The sequence below is a fragment of the Vicugna pacos genome, unplaced genomic scaffold (genome assembly GCF_048564905.1).
Source record: "Vicugna pacos unplaced genomic scaffold, VicPac4 scaffold_315, whole genome shotgun sequence".
Classification (NCBI taxonomy): domain Eukaryota; kingdom Metazoa; phylum Chordata; class Mammalia; order Artiodactyla; family Camelidae; genus Vicugna; species Vicugna pacos.
The window spans coordinates 2,168-29,689 of record NW_027328993.1 but is presented as its reverse complement, the minus strand read 5'-3'; the positions used below and the strand labels follow the sequence as shown (position 1 = coordinate 29,689).

At 43.2% G+C, this 27,522-nt stretch overlaps 1 protein-coding gene across 1 annotated transcript; it reads left to right on the top strand.

The window, feature by feature from the left end:
• Positions 1–1,533: 1,533 nt before the first annotated feature.
• On the top strand, positions 1,534–26,848 carry LOC140695539 (trafficking protein particle complex subunit 9-like; the record flags this gene model as incomplete). Its single annotated transcript, XM_072958257.1, has 4 exons — positions 1,534–1,702; positions 24,918–25,039; positions 26,070–26,294; positions 26,477–26,848. Coding segments are annotated over 4 exons (638 nt in total), but the record flags the coding sequence as incomplete, so codon positions are not given.
• Positions 26,849–27,522: the final 674 nt, after the last annotated feature.

Sequence of the window (27,522 nt, the reverse complement as noted above, 5' to 3'; positions counted from 1 at the left end):
GTTGGGGTACAATTCATTACTGACTCACTAACAATTTGAGGTTTGTGTTATTGCCCTTATTTCTATTCACGATTAAACTGGGGCTTCGAGAAGCACGCAGGCCTGTCCAGGTCACCCACATTGTTAATGCAGAGTCGGGTGAACGTGGGCTTGGGATTTCCAGGCAGTACCATTATGATGGTTTGTGGCAGGGAGCAGCATTCACTTTGCTTGTTTATTCATTCATTCAACAAACATTTATTGAGTAAACTCTGTGGGTCAGATGCTTTCATAGAGTTATCTGATTCTTCAGCAGTACTGAGAATCAGGTAATGTTTATAGTTTTTAATCTGAGAAAATTAGCTCTGAGAGGTTATAACCCCCCCAAAGGAAGTATAACTCATAAAGGAGGGATAGAACATGTGTACAGTCACCTCCTTTTATGCAGGTGGTACCCTATGCATTTTACATTTTCAAACATCCGTAATCCAGATATATTCTTGTAAGGCAAGGCTTTTTTTTTTAATTGAAGTATAGTCAAGTTTACAATGTTGTGTCAATTGCAAGGTGTTTTTTGACTTTTGAATTAAAAAATACTTTTTCAGCTGGGTAATTAGGTGTATTTACTTGTTTCATTTTTAAAATGAGGTACTGGGGTTTGAACCCAGGACCTCGTACATGCTAAGCATATGCTCTACCAATGAACAATACCCTCTACCCCAAGGCAAGTTTTCTTATCCATTATTATGAAGCTTAGGAGTTCAAATAAATTGAATAGGAATCCAGATCTTTTGATCCTACTGTGGTCCTTTTCTTTATATTCTGCTGAAGGGGGTTGGGGAAGAATTTCCTTTGTTCATTTCTTTATTCAGCATTTTTGAGCAGTGACTTTGCATCAGGGCCTTGCTAGGTGCTTGGAAATAGAAAATAAGAAATGACCTTTCTCTGCAGAGGCAGGAAGCCTAGACCAAAAGCTGGGTAATGTGATCGAGCTACAGTAGCCATATGCAGACTCTGAGGACAAACTGTACCCTTGGATTTGCTTTGGCTTCCCTTGTCTTCTGGCTGGTACACACCAGGTCACCGCAACCCAGATGGGCCCGTAGCACACAGCAGAGAATGTACCTCGATCTCCTCCCCCTCTCGGCAGGGCCTGCAACATGAGCATCCCTGACTACGTGCAGTGTGCTGAGGACCACCAGACTCGTCCCGTTGTGGTCCAATCCATAGAGATCATCTCAGAGGAGAATTTCTTTTGCATCTATCAGCTACTCACCTCGGTTAGCCATATCAGCCCTTGTGGCTCCCAGTGGACACTCTGTATCCACTACAGGCACCGCTATGTGCCCGAGAATCGGTGGAGCGTCTTCCAGAAACACCCCAAGGTCGTGGGCCTTGTCACCATTACCGAATGTCTCTCTGCCAAGGCCTTCGAGAAGCTCCACATGCAGAGGAGCTGTATGGCACATCGCTTAATGACTCTCAGCTTTTTGTCTTTGTGCAGCATGGGGAGGTAGCCGAGCAGACGCGCACCGACGTTGCCTTCAATCTAAGAGTACTGCAGGGTGGTGGAGAAGAGGATCGAGGACTTCACTGAGTCACTCTTCGTCTTGCTCAAGTCCAAGTGGCTGGATAGTGGCCCCAAGAATTCTGGGGACAAGATCCCCCTCCCCTACATCCCGTTTGAGAAGGAGGACTTCATGGGACTGGACACAGACAGCAGGTAAGTTTACCTGGAAGCCAGTCCACCTTGGCTGTGTGCTGGATTGCTTCCCTACATCCAGAAAGGGATCAGCAAGGAAGAAGTCAATCTTGTAGCCAAGGGGGGAGGGAGGTGCAGCCCGCCGGTTTCCAGACATTTCAAAGTGAATCCGCCTTTATTTCAGAGAGATCCATTTAGGGTTATTGTGGACACTTACTCCCGCTTTACAGCCAGGAACATGGTGGGACCCCTGGAGTTGCTGTCCAATAAAGTAGCCAAAGCCACTGATGCTAGGAGCACTGGGGAGGAGGCTGGACTCAGCTGAGATGTGCTGTAGGTCAAATGCACATCAGACGCTGAGGCTTGTCTAGTAAAAGTACATAAACTATCTCTTTACTTCCTATATTGATTACATGTCAAAATAATAGTATTTTACATACAGTAGATTAAGTAAGATCTGTTCTTAAAATCACATTCTAGTATTTGTTTTTTGTTTGTTGGTTTGTTTCTTTGTTTCAAATTTTAAACGTGGCAACTGGGAAACTTTCTTTACATGGCTCTCATTTCATTTCTGTTGGGCAGCCTGTCCTGGTACATGCTCATCCCTTTGCTTATAGATGAGATGCTGAGCCCCGAGAGGCAGAACGAGGCGCTGGTTGAGCTGCGGCTGGAGCCGCTGTCACCTGCCTCCCAGGCCCAGCACCTTTTCAGCTCAGGCCGTCTCTTCCTGCCCGACAGCCACCATGCCAAGTTAGGACATCAGAAACACCGCCAGGGACTTCCTAATGAACTCCTTATGCAGGGAAAGGCGTATCACGGTGTATGGGACAGAGCAGGGAAATGTTCATTCCCACTTTGTCCCTGTGATTAAGTCAATGGCCCCACTTTGCCTCGGAAGTACAGATGAGCTCTTCTGGGCTGCCTACCCCCCACCTTCTGCTCTGTTTCCCCATATATCTATTGTGTTGTCCCTCGGGCTGAAGAGGGTGAGATGCCTTTGCCGAGACGTGGTCCCCCTTTGCTGGGGTGAGTGAGGGAAGCTGTGTCCCCCCGGCCTACGGCCTCGGTCCTTGAGTCTGGAGAGGGCTCATGGTGGTCCCACAGGTGGCGGTCAGAAGACCTGGCATGTGCTACCGGGCCCGCTTTGGAGGTGGTGCTCTGTGATTCTTGAACTTACCTAAGATCAGATCCTACTTTCTGGTTGTTGGTAAGTTGGAGGAGAAGATGCTAGAGAATTGATAAAAAGAATGTCTAGACCAGCCCTGTGAGTGAGAAGCACAGGGGACACTAGTCCCACCTGCGAGAGCCCACCTAGCAGGCTCTGGATGAATTTTCTGTTCCTCCCCGGAAATACCTCTATGGCTTAAGGAAGAGGAGAGGCATGTCGTGGCCATGATCTGTACTTGTCCTCACAGGGCCCTGTGATCTATATGCTCGCACTCCCCATCTGCTTCTTGGAGATGAGTTGACATGTTTAGGAGCCTGGGCACTGCTGAGGGCATAGCTCCCAGCACCGTGCTACACAGAGTCTGGCTCTGTTCACCTCACCTGTCAACTCCTGCTGAGGCCCCAGACATTAGTCAAGGTAGGTGCATCAGCGAAACCTAAGCAGGGACCACCTTCTCCCCCTGGGCAGAGTGGTGAGTGAGCAGTGGAAGCCTGGAGCCCTGCCCCAGCCCCCACGCCAGTGCCACTTCTTTTGTCATAGGAGGCACTGGTGATATTTTTGCTCAACAAATGCTTGTCTCTGAGTCTGCAGACCCACCAGAGAATGCCAGCTTGTTTTTGCCTTTGAACTCTGCCCTTGGGACTTGGCGGAGTAGCCGGATGTGTACTTAGCCCACAGTGGTTCAGCGCATTAAACCTGCCTCCTTGTGGGTCTGTCTATTGTGGTACCATAAGGGCTCAGCCAGCATCTGAACGTCATTGAGATAACGCGGCCAGTGAGCTAGGGTCAAGCACATTCTCCTCCAGTCACTTTTACTCCATTGTTTCTTTTACTATTCCACAGTCATTAATTTTTTAAACAATGCTTTGGTGCAGGAGCAGAGCCTCATTCTCTCCTGCTACTCTTGGTGGAAGTGAGTAAAACGGTCCAGACTGAAATGCGACAACAATTTGTAGCTCAAAAGCTGCCTAGACGCTTGTAGGTCGAATTTTGGTTAGGGGAGCTGAACACGTTGTGGTCCCCCGGCAGCGCCGCTCCCCTCAGGCCCCTGCTTTCCCTTGAGCAGGAGGTGAGGTTGGGCCTCACCATCCCCGTGTCCCTGGCCTCACACACTCACATAAATTCTTGTACATGCAGTCAAAATCATTTTTGTTCTTGTGTGATTCTAATTTTCTCTTGTTCCTCTTTTCCTTTTTCTTTACTCCTTTTTCACTTGTACTGCCCAGTGAGCATGTTGTTGCTTCTGAAAATGTGGGCTGTGCACACCCTGCATTGGAAATAGCCAGATTGCCCTCCGTACAGTCTCCATCACTTTAAAAAGCAACAACTTAACAGCTGTTTTGATCCATCTATTATCTTAGTCATTTTTTATTTTCTAATTTTTTGGAATATTTGCTTTGTTAGCTCATCACCCACTGGTGTTTGATACCTGTTGAAATCCTTGCTTTTGAGGAACATGTTTGGTCCTCCTTTTATTTGGTGACAAATGCGCCCTTATTAAATTTGTTTGATTGTTTTGAAGAAGTAAGATGCGAATTGATTTTGTCGGGTGCTCAGGGATTCTTTTCATGGAGTATTTAAACTTGTAAGGTCAAACTCTGCAGCATTTTGCTCGATTCCTGCTTTTACACAAACGTGCTCGGCACGCGGTTCCTGGCTGTCGCTGTGTGACGTGCATGACGGCGCTTCCTGGCCGTCATGAGGAAGTGGTCGCCACGGAGGTGACAGCTGCAGGGGACGCTGTTGGAGGAAGCGGTCACCGTTTGGTTCTTTAATTTTTTTTTTTGCATTCAACTTCCCCGTGCCATTTACTTTACTTTGCCTTCATAAAGGGGCAGAATTGGGTCTAAAATCCATGACACTATTTGTTCCCTTTACGAGGCTGGTTTTTCTGAGTATCAGGACAACATGACCTTCTCCTAAGTAGCTGGCTCACCTGGATCTGTTGGACACAGGGACAGCTAAAAGGGCCGTAGCTTCCTCTCTACTCCAGCCAGTGGGCATTCAGAGCTGGGTCTGTGGTTTGCCTCAGCAGCCGTGCAGACCTCCCTGCCCCGGCCTTTACTTTTAACCCATGTTGGCAGTAAAGAGTTGAATCCGTTTCTGTTGCAGCTGACATCCACCACTGACAGCCGTGTCGTTAGTTTGTGGTAGTCAGTCTCCAACACCCCAGACAACCGTGAAGGAAGATGATTTGGCCGACCTAGGACCCTGGATTCTCACCCTCACCATGGTTCATCTCACCCGGTGGAAGGGTTTGGCCACCACCATCATGCTGAACATGAGGCCTTGTTTCTCCTTTCATGCTCTGGTCCAAATGTGGACACTTCATTTTTCACTGAATTTGTCTCTCTTGAGACAGGCCAGAATATCTGAATGAGTCCATCACATTCTGGGTGGGGAACAGAACAGAAGTAAGTGTCACAAGTAGATGGAGTCTAGGCTGTCCGGGTTGGCAAATGCAGGCTGGGATCTGTGATGGCTGGGCTGTACACTGGACACAGGCCTTTCCCGTGGCTCCTGAGAGCCCATGAGTTGAAGTGATAACAGCCTTGCGTGGATTCCCCCATCCTCATCTGCTCATTGGCAAGTGTGTCTGCTAATTAGGAGCTCCCCCAGACCTCGGGCCCTTCAAAGCTCAGACCATGGGAGAACCTTGAATCCCTTCTCCTGGACATCCTGTGTGAGAATCCACTGCCTTCTGAGGTGAACAGCAGCAGGAGATGCCTCCCCCTCCAGGGAGCACCCTACGGAGGACTGTTAGTGCACCATGCTGTGAGCTTGTGTGTTTCCGGCCATGGTCCCTACAGAACTACACTTGAGATGGGCTTATTGATGGAGATAACAGGACTGATTCCAGGGCAGGGCCTGGGGGAGGGAACAGTGGAAATTGAATGTGACCTCAGACACCTCGGTGGGTGCTGGGGCTGTTACTAAAATGGGGAGTCTGGGAGATACCTGCCAGGAATGGAATTCTAGAGTAAATGGTGGACATGAGGCATTTTTAAGATGCCATTTGTCATCCAAATTAGGACTTCAAAGAGGCACTCGGGTCGATGAGCCTGGGGCTCAGGTGAAGGAGCCGGACTAGAGATACACGTTGGGAGTCGTCATTCTTAGCTGGTGTTCACAGCCTTGCATGTGAATTAGATCATCTCGAGAGCTGCAGACTGAGGCTGAGGGGGGGCAGGGCTGTGTCTTGGTTGGAGGAAAGCCCAGACCATACAGCTGTGGTGTGTCAGTCAGTGGCGTTTGCCATTTTCAAAGCAATGCCAGTTATCCTTAAGGGGCCAGGGGCTGGGCAGGGCCAGCCAGGAAGAAATCTGAAGGGAGGGTCGTGGCCACGTGTGCGTCTTGGGAAGGTGCAGAGTCTGCAGGGTACGGGAGGGTAGACTCCTCAGATGCTAGAGTTGCAGTGAGGAATGGGGAGAAGTTAGTCACAATCACCTGTGAGGGAGGGAGGGAGGTCTAGGGAGCCCCACCTTACCGGACTCGCTTTCCCATGAACAGAAGGCAGTCAGACAGAGGATCTGAGGTGAGAAGGGATGGGCACTGGGAGGGGAGCCAACCTGGAGAATGGTGCTTGCAAAATTCTGGAATAGTCTCCCTGAAAAATAGAGTTAAAAATACCCAGACTCTTAAGAACATTGTTAGTGACTTGGGAGGAGGCAGTTGTTTTTCTGGCCTCCTAAGGGTAAGGCATGTATCCAGGGATACACAGAAGATACGGGCAGTCTGTTCCGGGGGCTTGATCGTTACCGGGGGAACAGTGCAAGTTTAAAGGGGGAAAAGGGCAGCGGAGGGAAACTAGCCAGGCCCCGTGTCAGGTACCAGTCGGCCGCCCTACTTGCGTGTTGCATTCACATCCATGCCTCCCAGGTGGGCGCTGACAGCCCCCTTTTGGGGATTGGGAAGCCTTCTCAGAGGGGTTAAAGAATTGGTCCATTTAGTGACTAGTAAATGCTGTAGCAGGATTCAAGCAGGGCCTTGTCAGAATTCAAGGGCATGTTCTCTCTACTGTTTCCAGTACTTCCCTGTTATACCTGGAATGGTGAAGTGGGTCAGTTTTGGAGCCTTTCAGAAAAAGTATGATTTAAGCGCCTCTGGACTGTTTCACAAAGCTCAGCATTCTTTGATGGTTCTGAAGCACGCAGTGATTTTCGCCCCAGAGAGGTAACGTCTAACTCCTTTGATGATGACGTGGTTGCAAATGGTGTACAGGTGCAAAACCAGACTTTGCAGCTTCTGAAGGGAAACTCTCCAGTTCTCCCTTGGTCGGCTTTCTTCCACGGGATGTAACTGTGCTGCAGCGTAGGCCTGAGCTTTCCATATGGAGTGAGAGTTTAATATCCGATATTAGCATAAAACGGTCAGATGAAGAAAATCGAAGTTGACAATTTATTTTTGGGTTTCATTAGTCAAGATATACTATCAGTTAATGGCCCATATAGCAAATGAAATTGAGTACAGGACATTGCATTTCTTACTTTCTATTTAGAGTTCTCTTACAGAATAATGTTGCCTGCTTTGGAACATCAGCTCCACCACTCACGGCACCTATCAGTGTGTTGGTGTGATTGCATTTACAGAGTGAATGTAATCTGGGCTTCCTCAGCCCCAAACACTTCAGTGCAGAATCACGGGCTGTAGACGTCTGTTAGTCACGCAAATACTTCTAAAATTATATGATTCCAGAAAAGAAAGAAGAGAGAGAGAGAGATTGCCTTTATCAAATTTCCTTTCAGTTCTAAATGAAAACTGTTGTTGAGCAGCTCTGGTTTCCTTTGGATAAGAATATATACATTTCTTTGCATGTAACCTGGGTTTTGGGCTAGAACACCAAGTTCTTGCTGTCCACAAGCCACAAAAATAGTAGCCAAATTGCACACGTGTGAAATAGTTTATACCTTTTTCTGAGAAAGTATCCTTGAATTTGGGACTTGGGCTGTGATTTCTGCTTTTTGCTTCCCCCACCTGTCTTGTAATCTCTCACTCCTTCCCACGTGGTTCCCAAGTGTTCGTGGTCTCAAAGGAGCGGGCAAACACCCAGTTGGTCACCATGTACTGCTGCTATAGATAGAGCCCAGACAAGACCTAAAGGACATTATCAGAGAGGACTTCCTGGAAGAAATGGGCTGTACATTCAGTTGTGAGGACAGAGTAAGAGTCAGCCAGGAGAAGGAGTCAAGAATGTGTCTCAGATCGCAGGGGCAGCCCGGGCAGAGGCCTGGAGGCTTTTGGCGTGGGGACCCGGGGAGAGTGCCCTGTGCGGTCCAGGGTGGAGGGAGCCCCTGCTGGGGAGGACACTGGAGAGAGTCCGGGGTGTAGGGCTTTGGAAGAAGTTGAGTTTTACTAGAACTGACACAGTAGGCAGTGAAGGGTGTCAACAGAAGTGACCCTCAGGGAAGGTACTTCTGGTTTTGCTTCTGATATACTACAGACAAAAGGGTCGGGACGGGTGAGAGCAGGTATGTCTGTCCCTTTGAGATCCAACCCGTCATTCATTTATTCATAACACGTGCACTTCAGTGAGTCTAGGGGAGAGAGAGTGTAGCCACATAAATAAGCAAAATGTATTTGCTTCTTGAGAGCTTAGCGTTGTCAGTTAGCCTAGAATGTTCTAGGAAGAGAGGAACAAATTGTGGAGGTTGGAGGGAGGGAAGGCTTCCTTGGGAAACAGTCAAAATGAACCTGGAGGCAAGTGGGAAGTAGGAGCAGGTCAGGGGGCTCCTGAGGTCACTGGGGACCTATGTACTGAGATGAGGCTGGGCGAGCAGGGTCTGGGGTGGGGCTAGAACTCTACCAGGGAGCCTCTGAACTGTTTGAAGTGGGGTTGATGTAATCAAATTTGTGCTTTGGGAAGGCTGTCGTGGCTTTGTGTGTGTGTGTAGCGGGGAAGAGGTGGAGGGTGCCACCAACTGGGGGATCATTTGAAGACCATTCACAGGCTGGGATATGGGCTTCGGGGCTACTTGGGGACGGCAGGGGCAGTGTGGATGCCGGCTTTTCTTATGGGGGACTTGTTAGCGGGGCTGCCCTAGAGGCACCTTGTGGCTGGAAGAAAACTGATGGAGGCTGCCAGGGGGACATTCCTCTTCTCTCTTTCCATGCCTAGTGTGATTATCTTAGCTCAGCCAACATTTGGAACAAAAGAGCTAATCTCCAGGGTTGCCCAGGCCTTTGTAGAGCTCCTTCAAGTGAGATCTGATAGGATTTAGGTTTGTGTTCAGATCTGGATGTTCACTTAGCTAGAAACGTCCTGTCATTTCGATTTCCATAGGGGTTTTTATTCCTGATAAAGATTGCTTTCTTGGTGAGAGGAAAATTATTACAGCTGTTGTCTTTTTCAAAAAAAATCATATGTTTTAAGAGCTTTAATATTCAAAAGAATAGGAATATATAAAATATTTAAGGAAGTCTTTGGTGTGGTTTCTTTGCTTTCTGAGCTAATGTGGACTTAGAGCCTTTGTATTACTTAATAGCACATCCTTGTCAGTATTTAAAGAGCTGTTAGTGAGCACCCCAGGCCCCACCTCTCAAAGAATCGTTAAAGTTTGCTCTGAAATAGTGAGGTCATAAACGTCTTGTTTTCAGAAATCAAAAGGTTTTAAATACGCACCATAGCTCCATTTATAAAATAATAATAAGTTCAAAATTAAGAAAATGGAGGATAATTGATTTTTTTTAAAGCCTAAACATAAACTTTCTTGTGCTAATTTTGCAACTGGAAATTTTGAAAAGAAAAATCCTACTGCAATATCATCTACGTGGTATATATATATGAGTTTCACGTTTGAAATGTAACTGCGCAGTGGTTTTCAAAGTCAGGAGCATTCCAGCTCAAATACTGGCAGTGGTGGCTGCTGGTTTTCAATGGAAGAGCCTAAATTTGCCTTCTTAGCTTTTTTTTTTTTTGTACTGAGAAGGTTGAGTAGTGCTTTGCCAGCATGATTTTCGGGCAATTTGAGGGCAGCTGTCGTGTTCCAGCAGTGAGATATTTCCATGCATTTTATTTTCTGGACATCACCAGGGCACATGTGGGGTTTGTGCCTGCAGGCTGGAATGCTGCAGGACTCCCTAATCCATCACCATTATGTCCTGGTGCTGCTCCGGTCAGTGAATGATTTTCTGTGACTTGGAGGTAATGTGGTCTGATGGTGATGATCAGACGTGCAGTTAAATGCTATTAATTGAAATAAGAGTAACCTAGAAACATTGCTCTAACAATACAGGATGAGGGAGGAGGATTGGCTGAGCTGCTTGCAGTGGGATGTCTTCTCAGGTGACTCCCTCACCGTGATTCCTGCCAATATCCGCCCCAGCCCTGCACGGTAGTCCTGCCGAAGCAAGCAAGCACTTTGCTCAGAAACGCACTGAATTTCCTTGCGCCTCTGTTTGTTGGCTTTTTTTTGAAAACACATTTTGCCCTTTGCTTAAATGCCATCCATGCTAGTCACCCCTTACACTCATTCTTCTGGACCTCGTCCATACATAGCTGCTGAATGGATGAACAGAATGTAGTATCTCCATGTAGTGGAACATTATTCACACGTAAGAGTGAATAAAAAAGAAAAAAAAAAGAGGAAAATGAAAAATGCCACCTGTTTTGGGAAGTCCACCCTGACTGTTCAACCCACACTTTTCCCTTTGAAACACAATCACTTATGCTCCACTCTACTCTTTTTGATAGTACTTACCACCTTCTAATAATCTTTAACGTTTCCAAAAAAAATAAAAAATAAAGAGATGCTGATGCCACTTCAAAATATACAAGCCTTGCTAACAGCATGTTAATTGAAAGGAAGCAGACACAAACGGCCAGATATTGTTGATTTCAGTGATCGGAAAAGCCCAGAAAAGGCACATGCAGAGGCAGAGAGCAGGTGATGGTTGGAAGGGGCTGGGTGGAGGGGGATTACGGAGTGAATGCTAGTGATAGGGGGATTCTTTTGGGCTGATGAAGTGTTCTGGAAATAGAAGGTGTTGAGGGCTGCACAACTGTGATTGTGCAGAAGACTGCTGAGCGCTGTGTCTGGGAGTGCCTGTTGTTGGGGCATCTTTATTTTGTTCACATCCTGCAATGTGAAGGGCCATCTTCTGCTGTGGTCATTCTACTCCTGTGAGTGGTGAGGGTCAGGACTTTGTAGAGTCCTGTTTCTTTTCTCCCTCTGGCTGAGTGTAGGCAAAAAAATTTAAGCCTGAGAAAGTGCTCCATCTACAGAAATGTCTTTCAGTTTTGCCTGGTGTAAAAATCTTGAGAGCTTTTAACCGTTGAGGCTAGTCTGTGGGGGTAAATAGCCTATGAAGCCTGGGTGAGCCCGGGAAGAGCCGCACTTCCCTCCCAGACACGGGTGGGGATTTCACCCCCTTTCAGGCAGTGAAGGGCCCAGACCCGTGGGCAGACTTGACAATAGTGAATATTTACGTGTATCCGCTGCTTCATCTTGGATATTAATTTCAAGCTGAGTCAGTTTGTGACGGCAGCCTCATCCTACAGCAGGAATTTATAGTATCTGCTCTTTGAGGTGAAGACCTGACAGACTTGATTATTTAACAGTCTGCTTTGAATTGATATCTCAGATTCCTTTGTCAAAAGCAAAACAGCAGAAATACAGACGTCCTTTAATTCCAATGTGGCCTGGAACGGGTTTAGTGTCTGTGCCTCAGTGGCCTTATCTGCGGGTGGGGAAGATGATAACAGTGCTTCCCTCAGAGGAGCTGGTGAGGGGAGAGTGTGAAGCACAAATGGAGGACTTACACGAGATGCTCATAAATGACCGAATTTAGTGCTCTCCGCCTGGTGAGGCCTTAGGGGTAGAGATGTCAGAACAGAGCAGTCCTAGCCGGAGCTCGATACGTGATGGTAGCTGTTATGATCAGTATCACCACTGTGGGTTATCAGGTAGTTTTAAGACTTGGTAATATGATTTCATGAATAATGTTAAAAGACTAGACATCTCAGATCCAGTTTACATAGTCCTCAAGATTTCTTCTGAGAATTGGATGGTTTCTTCCCTATCTTAAATCTGAGATGAGTCTCTAAAAATTTCCGTATTCCTCCATCCTTTTGCTTTAATTCTCTATTTCTTAAAAAACAAAGTTTTTAGATGGAGTTACTGGGGACTGAATTGAGGGCCTCATGCATGCTAAGCACATACTCTCCCAAATGAGGTATAATCTCTTCCCTGATTTTTTTTTTAAATTTACATCTTAATTTTCAGAGGTTAGAGGCCTCTAATTATTTTTCTGGAGACTTGTCCATGAACCTGTAAATCTACAATTAATGGACAAAATTTGGTTTATTAAAAAAAAATCTATAGAATATTCTACAGTCCACCCAAAAGGAAATACTCATGGACTTAAAATGTTTCTCCTTTAAGGTGATTTCTCCTGTTTGGTCGAGCTTAATTTGTTAACAGCCATCCTCATCATCATAATGACCAAACTCGCTGTGAGTGGACGCCTAACTGAGGCTAAAATGCTTTGCTCATATTTTACTTCATAGCAAGTGTTTGATTGTAGGTATCAGTGTCTCCTTTTTTGTAGCTGAGGGATTGAGAGATGGGTCAGCTTGCCCCAAATGACACGCAGCTGGCGGTGGCTAGCTCGATGCTGGAATCCAGGCTGCACAGGATGAATTCTCAATTGCTCCTCTAATCAGCTTCCCGTTGAGTGTTTTCCCGAACTCCTGTGAGCCCATAAATGACCGATTTTAGCTATCTCAGCCTGATGAGGTCTTCAAAGGAGAGACACCAGTGAGAATGAGAGGCAGAGTGGCATAAATTAAAATTGTACATTTTCACAAATGTTTTATTCTCAGGTAATGACTGTAAAGGAAATAGTTTTTTAATTTAGTGCTTTGTGAGAACTAAAAACAAAACATTTAAAATAACTATTGTGCAAGAGAGAAGTGGTCTTTGAAAGTCCAACTGTTGCTAATGATGTTACTTGTTTTTTCTAGTGGTGCTTATTTACTGAAAAATTTCCAAACACTGAATTTGTTTTATGTAGTCTTAGTATGAAAGAAAACTTTGTCAGTGAGTATTGTAAGTAAAATCCTTACTCTTTTCTTTCCTGATGATGAATATCTTAGTTGTTTACATGGCTTAAGTATATTTCGTCATTTGTGAAATTTGAGTAATATGGTTTACCTTGTCTGACTGTGAGAGCTGGACGCCTTGTATACAAAGCACCGTAGAGGTGCTTAATAAAAATGTGCTTTCACAGTGACTGATAGTTTAGAAGTATCAACTCTGAATACTAAAAAGGGTAGCTTATTTCTGATGCATATTCAATATGTGTATATATGATATACATTAATATGGCTTAAAGTAACTAGGATTGTTTTTTTTTAAGTGCAGTATGAAGCTTTAATGAAATCTGTGTCATTCTAGTGAGACAGGGACTACTTAAATTGCCTTAAGCAGACGACCTTGAAGATTATTTACACAGAATGTAAGCTCAGAATTCATGTTGCCGTGTAACCATCCATCAGACATTTAATTTCTCGGGATTCTGACCAGAACCATTAAGTTTAGAAAAATCCACATTGATTATTATCAGGGAATAAGCTTCTCTCTTTTGTGACTAAAGAAAATTTTGATTTTTTTCTGCACTCTTTTCAGGTTTTAAAATTTCAAAATTTTGATTTGACATGTCACTTTTTTAATAGAGGTAATAAAGCTCATGCTGTTTTAATATGTAAATAAATGTTTTTGTATTTCAATACCCTTCTATGATTTCCTGGCTCTTTGAGAAGTATTTTGCAAGATACTTAGATTACCTACTGTTGGAAAAATACAGACGTGACTTTTATGAATATAGGCCTAGTACAGTTCTGTTGGTTTTTACTACAGTGCAAGACATGAGACCTAGGAGAGCTTTGCTGCTGATTGCCAGGAGGACAGATCTCAGGTCTCAGTCTCCCCTCGTGTAAAATGAAGTGGCTGGACTGGATTCTTTCCTCTTCTAAGATGAGCTTCCATGAGCCTATGTCTTTTGTTTATATTTAGGAGTATTAGCAATATCAGATTAAATACTGAATACCCCTCCATCCCCCCGAAGCAAAGTGCAGTATATGCTACATAAGCTTCTAGTTATCTGATTCTCGTTTCTCATCTTACAGTCAATTTTTGTGTTGCATGTTTCCCGGCAACCTGGAAGGTCTTTTTAGCCATAGGTGGCGCTGTTGCAACTTTTTACAGTCTTAATTTTTCTGTTTGTAAAATAAGGCTTAAACAATGTGATTTTATTTTGATTCCTTTGCTTAATGCTTCAGAATAGCACAACGTCCATTATGTCTTTCTACCTGGAAAATTTTTTCTGCTTATATCATAGTTTTATTCTTTTATCTCGCTGTGAACATTTCAGACTTGCTGTGCAAACAATGGCAAAATCGGGCTTTTCTTCTAGTGTTAGAAACCAGTGAGCCGGGATATTATAAAACAGCTAGAAGCTGCCTCTGGAGCACCATAAAGCTGAAAGGTGTGTTGAGTTCCCTGAGTATTGACCCCGCCGCTGTGTGTTAATTGGTGGGAGTTGATTTGGTACATATATGATGGGGTGTAGTTTCTTGACTTGGGTTTGCCTGCACGTGCTGACACTGAACCATGTGATCCTGAGTCAGCTCGTTCTGAGTTTTCCCCTCGTCTGTGAGAAGGGGACACTCATATCTGCTTTGTAGAATTGTGAGAATTAGTAATTATGTAACATGTTTACCACAGTGGGTATGTCAAGAGAGCTCATAAACTTTAGCTGCTGTTTTGTGTGCAGCCATCATTTTATAGTCTTTGGTAATTACAAAGAAACAAGAAAATAAGAAAAGCTGATTTTATGATGAAAGATATTTGAGGACGTTCCATAATTCCTACACCCATAATTTAGCATCAGCAGAGTCAGAACTGTTACACAGTCGCCCTGGACCAACGTTAAGCCACAGAAATTTTTGTTACTTCATATATGTTGGGGCCTAAGGGGAACCAATACTTATACACATGTTGTCTCCAGCAGCCAACTGAGAGATGACACAAAAGAGTAGGCAGGCGATAAATGTCTTCTTTGTTACTGATGAAGCCACGTTCTCCATGAACTTCAGGGCTGTGGATAAATGAGTGTCATGATACTGTGTCCCAGAAGTAGAGACTCACCCTGTCCCAGGTATCTCTGGGCCACAGCAAGCCTTCCCTTGAGAGAATGAGCCCCATCATGCACAGGGCTGTTCTGCAATGGAGCTGAGCATCCAGGGTGCTTCCCTAGGGTAGTCAACACTGGAGGGAAAGGAAGGGTTTCACATGCCCTGCTTGTCTCCCCGGAATCACAACTCAATCTGTTAATGTGAGGAGGGCTAGCTGTGGGCCAGGGGTCAGGGCTGTGAAGGGAGTAGCACTCTGCATGGCCCAGAGGAGTGGGGAGGAGGTATCCCTTCCATCAGTTTAAACAGGTGGTGGGATGGAACAGAAGGGTTCATCCCATGAGTTTATAAAAGGAGAAATAAGAATTTCCTTTGGGTATTAGTCTAGCCAGGAAACACAGAAGATGATTAGGAAGGAGACTTGTAAACCACTGTAATATTAATTTGACATTTGTTGAGCACCCAAAATGTGCTACATTCTTTTCTGAGCGTTTTACAGAAATGAATCCTTCAATCTTCTCAACAAGCGAGTAAGGAAGGTTTGATTGTTATCCCAGTTTCACAGTGTGGAAATTGAGGCACACAGAGGGTAAGTTGACCAAGGTCACAGAACTAGTAAGTGGCAGAGCAAGTATTTTAACCCTGGCTGTATGGTATTGTGGCTCCCAGAATGGGCTTTGGGTGTTTAGATGTATCTGCATCCCTCGATTTCTGTACGTCTGTGCATCAATTAGCCCAGAAAGGACAGGGAAAGGAGAGTTACACAGGTGCTCACAGTCGTGTCTCGGCAACTGTCCACGAAGAGTGCACCGTGATTAGAATTAATTGTTTTCCAGGCAGCAGATCTGTTGGTATAACAGAAATTTAGTCCATTGAATTCATCTAGAAATCCTTCCTGCTCTGCTTCTGTCCACACTTGCCATGTGACTGCCTGCCCGTGTTTGGGCCGTGGAGGAGAACATATACTCATGGTTGAACTCTGATATTGCAGTCTGGTTCATAGTTTCACATCTTCTGTTACATTAATAAGTTAAATTTCTGGTTTTCTTGCATCAGTGTCTCATGAGTTTGGTTAATGTGAAACCAGTCCATGGGAGCCCAGGGGTTATGATGGTATAAATTTTTAGCACGTTGTGGCACTTCTAGCCATGCAGACATGACTGGGGGATGTACGCCTTTCTCACTGATTTCTCCCAACAGCAGGGTCCTCTCACGGATGTGAGGCTGGGAGCTCTCTGAGTAGCTCAGTCAGAGGCCAAGTCCACCAATCCGAAAATGATGAAGTACCTGGAAGTGGGTTTAATAAAAGTAAAGGGCTTCCAGGTAGTCCGATGGGCTGTTCAAGAAATTTGGTGAAAAGCTGTCCACTGTCTGTGGTTTAGCTGCTTCTTTGCTATTGAAAAGTCTGGAGTAGATGAGGGGATTTTAAAAAGCAGAAAGGAGTGATTTCAGGTGGTACATCCACACCGGTGAGAAGTGATGGATGACCGCCTGTGTGAGGCACAGACAGAGTCTTACAAACTTCATAAAACAGCTTCAAATGCTCTGCCATCTGAGTGCGCTTCATATGGGGTCCAGTTCATCACTGGTCACGCTGTGAGGGCAAGTAACTGACGATGGCAGAAAGGACACGGAGGCATCAAAAAGGTCTCACTCATGTTCCCCTGTTTAAAGAATGTGGCACAGTGTATTATATTTGAGCTGGTTTTTCACTGAACAGTTTTTAGTGTTTTCTGGGACTCCCCAGTGCCCCAAGGTTCCATGCAGCTGGGTGTCCCCTCATTGCAGCTCCGTCAGCGCTTGCCCTGGGCTGATGTGGTGTCACGGGAAGCAGGGACGGTCAGCGTCCCCGGCTCCTCTGAGCTCCGTCTCCTCATCTGCAGAGCCTGGTTTCCCATCCGTGTCTACTTAGTAGGGTTGCTGAGAATCACACGTGATGGTTATCAGGTGTGATTTCTGGTTGTCTCTGCGATTGGCAAATAGCCAATAATTGATAGAAACTCTTGTTTTTTTTATTGTAATTGTGTCTCCTAGATTGCAGTGGTTTTTAGTCTGCATTTTTTTTATAACTTTACTCATTTTTAAATATGCCCTTATTTTATTTATTTTTTTTTTGAGGTACTGGGGACTGAAGCCAGGACATTGTGCATGCTATGCAGGTGCTCTACAACTGAGTAATACCCACCCTCCTTTTCTGCACTTAAAAATAAATATTGCAATACACAAAATAGCTCTTAAACTCCATCATGGGACCTGGTCTCTGTATAGGCAAATGAACACGTATACTATTTCAATAAGAATAAATGCTGTTGAGACATAAGGTTTCTGAATCTGTTAATGTGCTTAAAAACGATCATAGCTAGTGATAAACACGAGACTTAGATCAGGACTTTTTAGGGTATGTTTTGCCATCATGGGAAATTACATTCTACCGAGAAGGCTAATTGGGTCTCTTTGATATTTGGGATGGTTTAGCAGGTGATCAAGGCTTTCCAAGCTGACAGTTTTGTATTTTAAACTAACTACAAAGTTATCTTCTAGAAGATGGAAATCCTAAGCTTGTGAATTTCCCAGTAATCCAGGGGTATGTGTCTGTGTCTGTGTCTGGTGTGAACGTTGTGTGTGTGATTTCAGGAATGTAGAAATAAGTTCCATATAGACTTCTGATATCTTTCTCTCCAGTTCAAGGTTTAAGCATATACTTACACAAATAAATTGATTTTCTTTTGTCATTTGGCATATTGGCGGGAATAAGAGATTCTCATACTTGTTTCAGAAGGGTTGGGAAGCATGAGCTTAGAAAACGGAGGAGAAAGAGGCAGGGAGACACTTCACACTTTGTGCAGTATATGAGAAACGGTAGCTTTTCTTTTCTCTTTTCTTCTAAAGCAAACTGGCTCTGAATTGTAACACACTATTACTCAGAATTGCTTTTCTAATCAGATACAAGTGCCTCAGATTTTTCAAGGCAACATGAATGATGAAATGTGTTTTAGCATTTATCTTAAAAGTAGTTTTATTTCTCAAGTAAAAGACTATAGCCTGTTTCTTCCAGCGTCTCAAGAATTCTCATGTTCTATGTACATGTTCTATGTGCTTATTTTCTTTTCTTTTTTTTTAAGTGCTTGTTTCATTGTGGTGTGAATCAATGTTTAAAATTTCTGGATTTTGATCTTTAGAAAATGCTGATATATCAGAACTGTTAAAAACCTGATTGTTCTTTGGTCCTTGTTTGGTGGGGCACCCTATTGATTACTCTTGTCTGTTAAAGAGAGAAATTCTTCCTCTAGCCTGCAGATCATTAAGTGTATGGTTTGCAGTATGCCTTTAAATTTCATTGAATGCATTGAACCATGATTGTCCAGTGAATTTTGAGTTGGACTCATAGTAATGACTTTGCTTTGATTCTGTGGCTTTTGCTCCTCTCCACAAGAGCTTGAATTCTCTGTTGCATTTTGTATACGTGTTCTTCACAGTGGAAGAAATTTGCATTTTTTACAGAGGTGGTTTTTCCTAACACCTCTGAATGCCTTCTGTAATTGATACAACAAAAATCTGTTAATTTCAATGCTTAATTATTTCATAAACTAGTTTTTGGCTTAATCAGAAACAATGACAGAGTGATAATAAAAAATAGGAAAACTTTCCTTCCTTTGAAGAATAGAAATCAGGTGGTCAGGCTCACCCATGCTTTGGGCCTGACACACTTAATCTCATGTCATTGTGTATCATGATTCGGAGATGGAGTTGCTTCAGGTTTATTGATTTTTGTTTTAACATTTGTGTTGATTCTTTCTCCAGGCTTATGTATCCTGTTGGGTTTGTTGAAACTGTAGAAGGGAAACAAAAGCTTTTTTTGGTTTCCGGAGGCCTGAGTTGCTGATGATAAGGGTTGAGGGTGGGCTGAGGAACAGAGTGACACTCCCTCTGCTCCAGCTGAAATTGATGAACAATGAAATCAATTAAGTGTATCGGTATTTGACCCAATAGAAGTTAGCGAGCCCAAACTGGCTAGTTATGCCCAAAGAAAGTACTGAATTCACCTGCAGAATTAGGTGCTTTACCAAGAAGAAGCAGCTTAGAGCAATCAGAAAAATCAGTCCTATGATGAGATATAAAGTAAATATAATATCTTTTATTTCTGAAACTTTTCTACGTTAAGTTGTGTAGAGCTAAAATTAAGTTTCAAGCACCAGGAGTTAACAGTGTGGGTGGTTCTGTATGATCATTATTCAGGAATGTGCCTAGACTCTGCTAGAGTGGCTGAAGAAGCTGGCAGGAAAAGACCCAGAGCCAGGATTTGTCACCTTAGGGTGTCCTCCATAATGGTTCCATGTGGGAGCCCATGATTGGGTTAACAAATTGTAACAGACCCCAGCCGCCTGTCAAATTTAAGAAGAAAACGTATGCTTAGTAACTGCTTTGCAAGCAAGTGCCTGTGCATCCTCACTCCTGTCTCCTTGCCTTAAAAAGCAGAGATAATGCTTTGCTTGCGTAGATGATGTTTTAGATAGCACTCTGCTCATCGCAAAGCAATGACCCAGGCCCACAGCTATAAAGGCTGGGCTTGTGTGCAGTTAGATACTCTATTATCCCCCAAGCAAGGACCTAGCTGGTCTGGTGGTCTGCTTTGTAATTCACATGTCTAAAGGATGTATCTTATTCCCCTCACCCCATGACTTACCTAAAGATACACTAAGCCTTTGTACTCATGGTGGATTCTACAATCTCTGTCTCATCCTTCTTTCCCCAAGTTCCTGCTTACTATCACACAACTGTTAATGACGTTTTCCTTTGATTATACACAATAAATATGGGATCATTTGAGAGGCTCGTGGAGTTGGGTCCCTACGCCCTCTCTCTTTCGTGACTTTTTCCACAGAGTCTTGAGTATTCATTCCCTGTACGTAAGACTTCTGCCAGCCAGAACCCACAGTTCCAGGTGAGAAGGATGCAGGCTTTATCTCTCCTACCCGAGGGAGAGAGAGTAGAAAATTGAGATCTGCTCTTCCGTGGTCCCTTCCTGCCCCAGGTCTGCTCCAGTTCACCTGCAGCCTTCTGGCCTCTGCTCACACTGCCTCTGTCCCAGGACTGACAGCAGCCTTTTCTTCCCTGGTAAACATTTCCTGTGCCTTTTAGAAGTTGGTCTCTTCTCTGCAATACAACCCTGGCAGATGTGATGGTGGTAAACGTGCTGGAGGGCAGTCACTTGGGGACTGCCAGGAGCCATGCTGATTCTCCTGAGTCTCTCATTCGGGGTTACAGAACTGTCGAGCAGCAGAGGAAGCCCTTTAACGTGAGGCCAGCTCAGCATTGCATCACTTTCATTTTATTTTTGAATTTTCAGTGGAGAAATTATTTGTAGCAAACTGTTCCAGATTTTTGGCTGCCTGCTTTCCTCACCACCATTTCCTTGTTGGCTCTGGTGCTTGTTGTAAGAACCAGGTTTCTTCTCTGGTTATTTCTAGCAGCTGGGCTTGCCGAATCCTTGATCTGCATTTGAAGCAGAATGCTTCTTCGTGATGTCAAGCTGATTTTCCTATTTCTGAATATTTCGTGTACACTCAGCAACTCTTTCAAGTGAAATGCTCTTGTCCAATTCTGTTAACCCATATTTGCCGATCTCCTGCTTTCATGCTGAGGGCAGTTTCTTCTTCCTGTAATAAAAGTTAGCAATTTGCATTTACTATTTGAAGGTTCTGGCCCTAGGTGCTTTTGTCCTTAACAGTTTTAATACAATTCACCCATTAAAATGTGCAGCGGTTTTTACTCAAAGCCCAGAATTGTGCATCGCAGTCAATCTTAGAATATTTTCATCCCCCAACAGGAAGCCCTGTATGCACAAGCAGTCATTCCCATCTTCCTCATCCTCCCCCAGCCCCAGGCAGCCATTGTTCTCTCTCTATGGATTTGCCTGTGCTGGACATTTCATGTAAAACAAGTTATTTCATGTAAATGGAACTGTCTATTGTGACTGACTTCTTTCACACTGAGTAACTTTTTCAATGTATTTCCAGGTTGTGGCCTGGGTCAGTACTCTATGCTTTGCTATTGCTGAATTATATTCTACTGTATATCTGGGCCCTACTGTTTACCCATTCATCAGGTGATAGTCGTTTGTGTTGTGTCTGCTTTTTGTTTGTGAAGAGTAATGGCGCCGTGAATACTCCTGTAGGAATTTTTATGTGGACATTTGTTTTCAGTTCTCTTACTTGTGTGACCAGAGAGCAGAAATGCTGGGTCATTCATAAACCAAATGTTCAACTCTCTGAGGACCTGCCAGGCTGTTTTCTAAAGTGGCCACCCTGTGTTACATCCTCAAAAGCAAGGGCTGCGCGCTCCGCTTCCTCTGTGTCTTCATTAGTGCTTGTTACACATTTTTTTTTTATTATAACCTATTGTAGTAAGTGTGAAGCGGTTTCTCCTAGTGGTTTTGACTTGATTTCTTTTACAGCTAATGATATTGAACATCGTTTGATTGTGCTTATTGGCCATTTGTATATTTTCTTTGAAAAATACATTTTCAGATACTTTATACACATTTTAATTGAGTTCTCTTTTTCTTGTTGAGTTGTAGGAGTTTTTTCTTTTATTTGAAGATACAAATACTTAATCAGATAAATAATTTGAAAAAATTTTCTCCTCTCAGATGTTTTTTCACCTTCTGGATGGTGTCCTTTGAAGCAAATTTTTAACATTTGATGAACTCCAATTTATCACTGTTTTCTTTGTTCCTTGAGCTTTTGGGGTAATATTTAAAATCTGAGGTATTTTATTTAAACTTTTATATAAAAAATAACTTAATTCTTAAGACTGTTCTAGGAGATGGGTGCTGTGGCTGTCCCCAGTCTATGGATAGGAGACTGAGGTGCAGAAAATTTCACTGAAATATCAGTGTCACAGCTACCCAGTGCTGTGGGATTTCAGACCCTCATGTTTGTCCCCAGCATTTGTGATCTTCACCACCATGCTCCACTACTGCCTGGAATCATTAATGAAAAAAGTTTTCCTTTTTTGATTTCTTGATTGTTTGTTTTCTCATTGGGGAACTCACCTCTTCATTTTCCTTGCAGAGATCTGTGTAGGTTTATTTTAGATCTCATGTACTTATTTATTACACAGGCTCCAGCGATGATTGTGCCTAGTTGATCTAATCAATTCATACTCAAGTCTTTCCTGCTCATGACACTAAAAAGAGAGTCATGATTTACATAATGCTCAAAGAAGAATGTACTGAGTGATTTTATTTTTCTAACCAATCAAACAAATCAAATAAAAAACCCGGTGTTGGAAACAGATTATAAGCCCTGCAGAATAGGGTCACTGTCTTCCTTGTGTTTCATTTGATTTGTCACAGTGTCTGGATAGTGCCTTGCTGTCCAGCAGTTTTGTGAGTATACGGTGCTCGTGAATCATTGTAAGGAAAGAATTTTGACAACAGACTGTGTTGTTCATTTCACAAGGGAAAAGATCATATAGAAATACTGCTCAGATTTATTTTAAAATTAAGCTTGGTGTTTTGAGAAGGGTTCAAGAAACCATACAAAAATCTTTTTCACTAATTTTAAATCTATCTTAGACACATTATGCATACATGGCAGAGTAACTTATCAACTAGTTTTGACAAGAGGAGTGTATTATTGATTATCTATTTTAGTTGAAATATTCTACCTGGGATAAAAGTAATCAGTGCCCATAAATGAACAAATATGTTTGTATTTCTATGCAACATGGGGGCAGACTTCATATGTATTTATATAATATATATGACTGTGTGTTTTAATCTGTCTGTCAGTGTTTTTATAGTTTTTCATCAATGTTGTAACTTTAGAATTCTTCTATGGAAATCACCCCAATTCTAGTGCAGTTTGTACTGTGTATCCTGTCTTATGCATGGGATTCCACTGTCCCCTCACTGAGGAATTTCCTCTCCTATTGAGTTAGTAGCAGAGTTAAAGGAACTGTGATTTCTAGGCCTTTGCTCTCCATGTGTTTGCAGTTGGCTGTCAATCAAGATTTTCTCTTTCGTGAGTTTTCATTGTTCAATTAGAATTTTGGAAATAACAATTAATATGTTGCAACACTCTCCCTAGAATCTTGATGTGTTTGTGCTTTTCCGTTTCCAATTTACAAAAAATGTAAATGCACTCTTGTTTTTAAATAGTCCTTTTTCACTAGATATTTGTTTACTTCTTTATAGTCAAAATATTTTTTTCCCAATGAATGAATAGGTTTGCATGTTTTAAAAGATACCTTACTTTTTAAATTTCTTATTCTAACAGGTATATTCCGTTGTACAGAATTTAGAAAATAAGGATAAACACAATTATAACTTAAAAATGGCCTCTAATCTCACCTGGAGATACAGTTGTAAGGTTTGAAATTGAGAATTACAAGTCCTCTCAAACTGTTCTTCTATTTCAAGTACGGTTTGGTTACTGAGATCCTCGAATTCCCATATGAATTGTCGCAGCAGATAGTCAGTTTCTGCAGAGGAACCCACTGGGATTGTGATCGAGTCCACGTTGAATATATGGATCGCTCTGGGGAGCACTGCATCCCAAGAATGCTGTCATTTGATTCAGGAATGTGCGTGGTGTGTCTGTCCAGGTATTTAGGTATTCTTTAATTTTTTTCAGGCATTGCATAGAGTTTACATTGGATTATTTTACTATATATTTTGCCTTTATACTGAGGACAAGTGTGCAAGGTACCGGGATCAGAAGTGTATTGGAGCTCCGCAGCTTGCTGCCACCATGGACGCTGTGCTCTTGCTTCGCCCACTGTACAATGTTGCACAAAATAGGACCTAAGTAACTCTCTCTTGAAAGAATGATTATATGATTGCTGGATGATGCTTGAGAGTCCTTGTGATGATGTCTTTTTCCCAGAATTTCCCCTCTTCTTTACTATGCCCTTTCCCTTCCTTTCCTCCAGCCTGTGTTTCAGCCTGCCTGTGGCATTGATTTTCCTTGTCTGTGGACTCTTCCTTTCACTAGTTCGTGATAATGTTACATGTGAGATGTGGAAACTTGCTAGATGTCAAGAAAGAGGAAATCCATTGCATTCTAGTTTTTTTAGAGTGTGCTATTGTATTATCGATTGAAATGAAATCAGGCTGACCCATTGAGCCATCCCCTGAGCTCTTTTTGCCTTCCTACAGGTGATACTGCTCTCGTTGCTGCATGTGCCCTTCCCCCAGACTTGGTTTTGGGGTTGAGTAAGTCACCGTCACTGGAGCCCTCTCTTAAATGATGAAGAGAACATTTGCTCTTTCTCCCTGTTTGGGGACTTGGATGAGATGAGGCAACAGATAAAGAATGGAGCCCCACCTCATTCTGACCCCGCTCTTTCCGTTCCTTTCTCCAGGGGAAGAGTACAATTCAAAAATATAAAGATTGTGAACTAATGAGATAGACAAGACAACCGATCATTTATTAAATACCCTTTCATGCCAGAAACAAATGTATTATACACACAAAAAGCACATAAAATACGGTAGTACTGTGGTTACAAACGTGGGTCCGAGTTCGAGTCCTGGTCTGGAGTGACAAGTCCTGTGAGATGGAGAATTGGTAGGTCGGCTTAGCCTCTCTTGGACTTGTTTTCTGTCCTGCAGAGATGGGGCTCGCTAGGCGTCCCTCCCCCGTAGAGGTGCTGAGGGGTGTAAAAGACACGTGTAGGCAGACCGAGCACAGCTGCTCTTTCCTCGTAAGTGCAGGATAGCATCGCTTTTGCGGTGATGGCTTTATGACTGCACCGTGTAGACTCTCAGTGCTCCAAAGGGATGCCTTGCAGATTGGAGATGGGATTCTCACTTCTGTATATACCCAAGGATTGTGTTATTGGGCCTTGCTAATTTGACTCTATTCTTTAGAAAGTACATAATGTAGATATATTTTTCAAACATGCATGATTTTTTCTTTTATTATTTATAGTTCTACCCTCTCATCTCTTGGTGTGACTTTTCATGGAATCCAGGAAACAGTCCTAAGCAACCTGCCTCTTCACACTTCTCCGTGGCGGTTTCCTTCCCTGACTAGAAGAGGGTTTTGCATAGGTAATTTTGATTGCTCCCCTTCTCTTGGAGACTCTCTGTTTTTCTGCCCATCTCTCACCTGTCCATCTGTCCATTTCTCTACCCACTCATTCTTCTGACTTGTTTCAATAAGCATTTCAGGCAGCTTACAGAAGAACAGGTACCAAATAAACAGGTGAGAAAATGGGGCCAAGTTCATACAGTGAGGCTAGGAGTTGAGCCTGTGTGAGAGTTGCCAGCGTGAGACACACGCCTCTGCCTTGTGACTTATAAGATAGACAACATCAATGTGCCTGAAGCTCCCAGCAGACACAGGGAAACAGGGTTTGTGGGAGATGCTCATTGGCTGTGAAATAAATAAGTGGCTTAGTAGAAGCCCAGCCTTTCCAAGTACTAAGGCTTAGGAGAATATTTTAGTGTCTTCCAAAATCAGATTATTGCATCTTTTCTTTTTCAGAGTTTTATGTATAGTTGGTTTACATTCTATACCTGGAAATTTCTCCAAAACTTCTGCCCACGTGAGTCCCATGACTCGGGAATGGGGTGGTTCTGCTCATTGACGGGTGTTGGCCAGAAACGGAAAATGACAGCCTCAAAGGAGCCTGGGATTTATCAGTTATGTTTTGTCAGTGCTGTAGATTTCAGAAAATGCTTTCACCTTTTCTTTCCATCTGAGGCAGCAGCACGCTCTCTTACCAGCATCAGGAGCTCAGGGCCACGGGATGGTGGGGGCTGACTGCACTGCCGTCAAGACAGCTGAGCTAGTCACTGCAGGTGTGGTTCTTTTACATACTGCAGTTCATGCTCTTTACTAGAATGTTTCAACAGGGAGTTAATTAACTGAGTTAATTAACATTTTATAAATATGATGCTTTGTTGAAAAGACAGTCATAGGCAGAATATAAGTTGTGATCACTTTAAAAATGGTTTCATTACTGAAATTTCAGTAGGAAAGATCCAGTTTATCTTATTTCCGCCTCTCTTTAAAAGTAACAAAGAAACAAGACAGAAAAAGCAGAGGATGATTTCTGTTCTTCCTCTCGGCTTGCAGGTGCCCTCACCTCCAGTGGCATCCATCCAGACACCAGCACTGACACTGGCCGTGCTCAGAACTGCCTCAGCCCTGAAGACACATCTGACAAATGGAAGGGGGCCGCGCCCTGTTACAGCAGGTGCTCTCACTTTGTGGGTCCTTATGTAACTGCGCGGTGTTATTCAGGATCGCCCTTTCTACACTTTGTGACGCTGCTGCGGTGTCTCCTAGTTATTTGTTTCTGTAAGTACTCGTGTAATTTTCCAATGTGTGGTACTAGACATCTAAAAATGCATTTTTCAGATGAAAAATAGTGTGTATTTAATATAAATGTATGAAAAAAGGGTCAAATGGATCTATCCTGGTGCCAGTACTCAGAGATAATAATTAACACATTAACATCTATTTTCTGTTCTTTTCATCAGTGTGTATTACCTCTGTCATAAAAACCAGCGAGCAATGTGTGCCTGTATACTGTGTGGAGACCTCCATTTTCCATTCGGCTTATTACACATTTTTCTACAATATTCTATCTCCCCTGGCATGATTTTTAATGACTAGTATAGCATTCTGTCTTGTGGAGTCCTCGTCCATTTTACTTTGGACTTAAATAAACTTTTAAATTCCAAGTATACTTAACTGAAATTCTGAAAAGAGATCTGTTGTGGTACCGAAAGTCCCCTACATCCCTTCCCCTTTTTTCCTGAGAGTAAAAACTGCTGACAATGTGGAGTATATATTTCATGACCTTTATGCCTATGTCATATAAATAAACTCATACATACACGTATATGAGAAATCTATGTCTATGTGTGTGTATATATGCTTTATTGAAAAATAAGGCCATACTATATGTTTTCTGCAGCTCGGTTTATTCACTCAGGTATATATCACAGACGTCCTCTCTCTCCAGACTCACCCGGTCCTTTCAGATAGAGTAGAGGGTTTTCCTGATATGCAGGTTTGGTCTCTTGTGTAAGGACACCTTTCGTGGGAGCGTACTGTGGACAAGGCCTTGGACCACGCCGAAACACCGGAACTTTAGTGCCCACAGCTCACCGTGATTTACCGCATCATTGTCTTGATGGTGGACACTTAAGTTTTCTCCATTTTCCACTGTCAGAAAGGGTGTTTGACTGGCATACTTCTTATACAAACATTCCTGTGTTCTTGTATGAGTATTATTTTCGTTAAGGTTTCTGGAAATTTAGTCCTTGGATGTGACAACTACATAAATCACAGGCTCCTTTCAAGTGAATCAAGAAATTCCTTCTCCTGTGGGGCATGAAAAGATGTAGAATAACTTATGTAACCAATTCTCTATCGCTGGATATGATTTCACTTCAGCTTTTCTTCTCACCATTGTAAACAGTGCTGTGTAAATGCTCTGATAAGTACATCTTTTTGAACTGAATTTTTCTAAATGAAACGATTCCAAAATGTGGAGTTCAGCCTGTGTGTACACACGTTT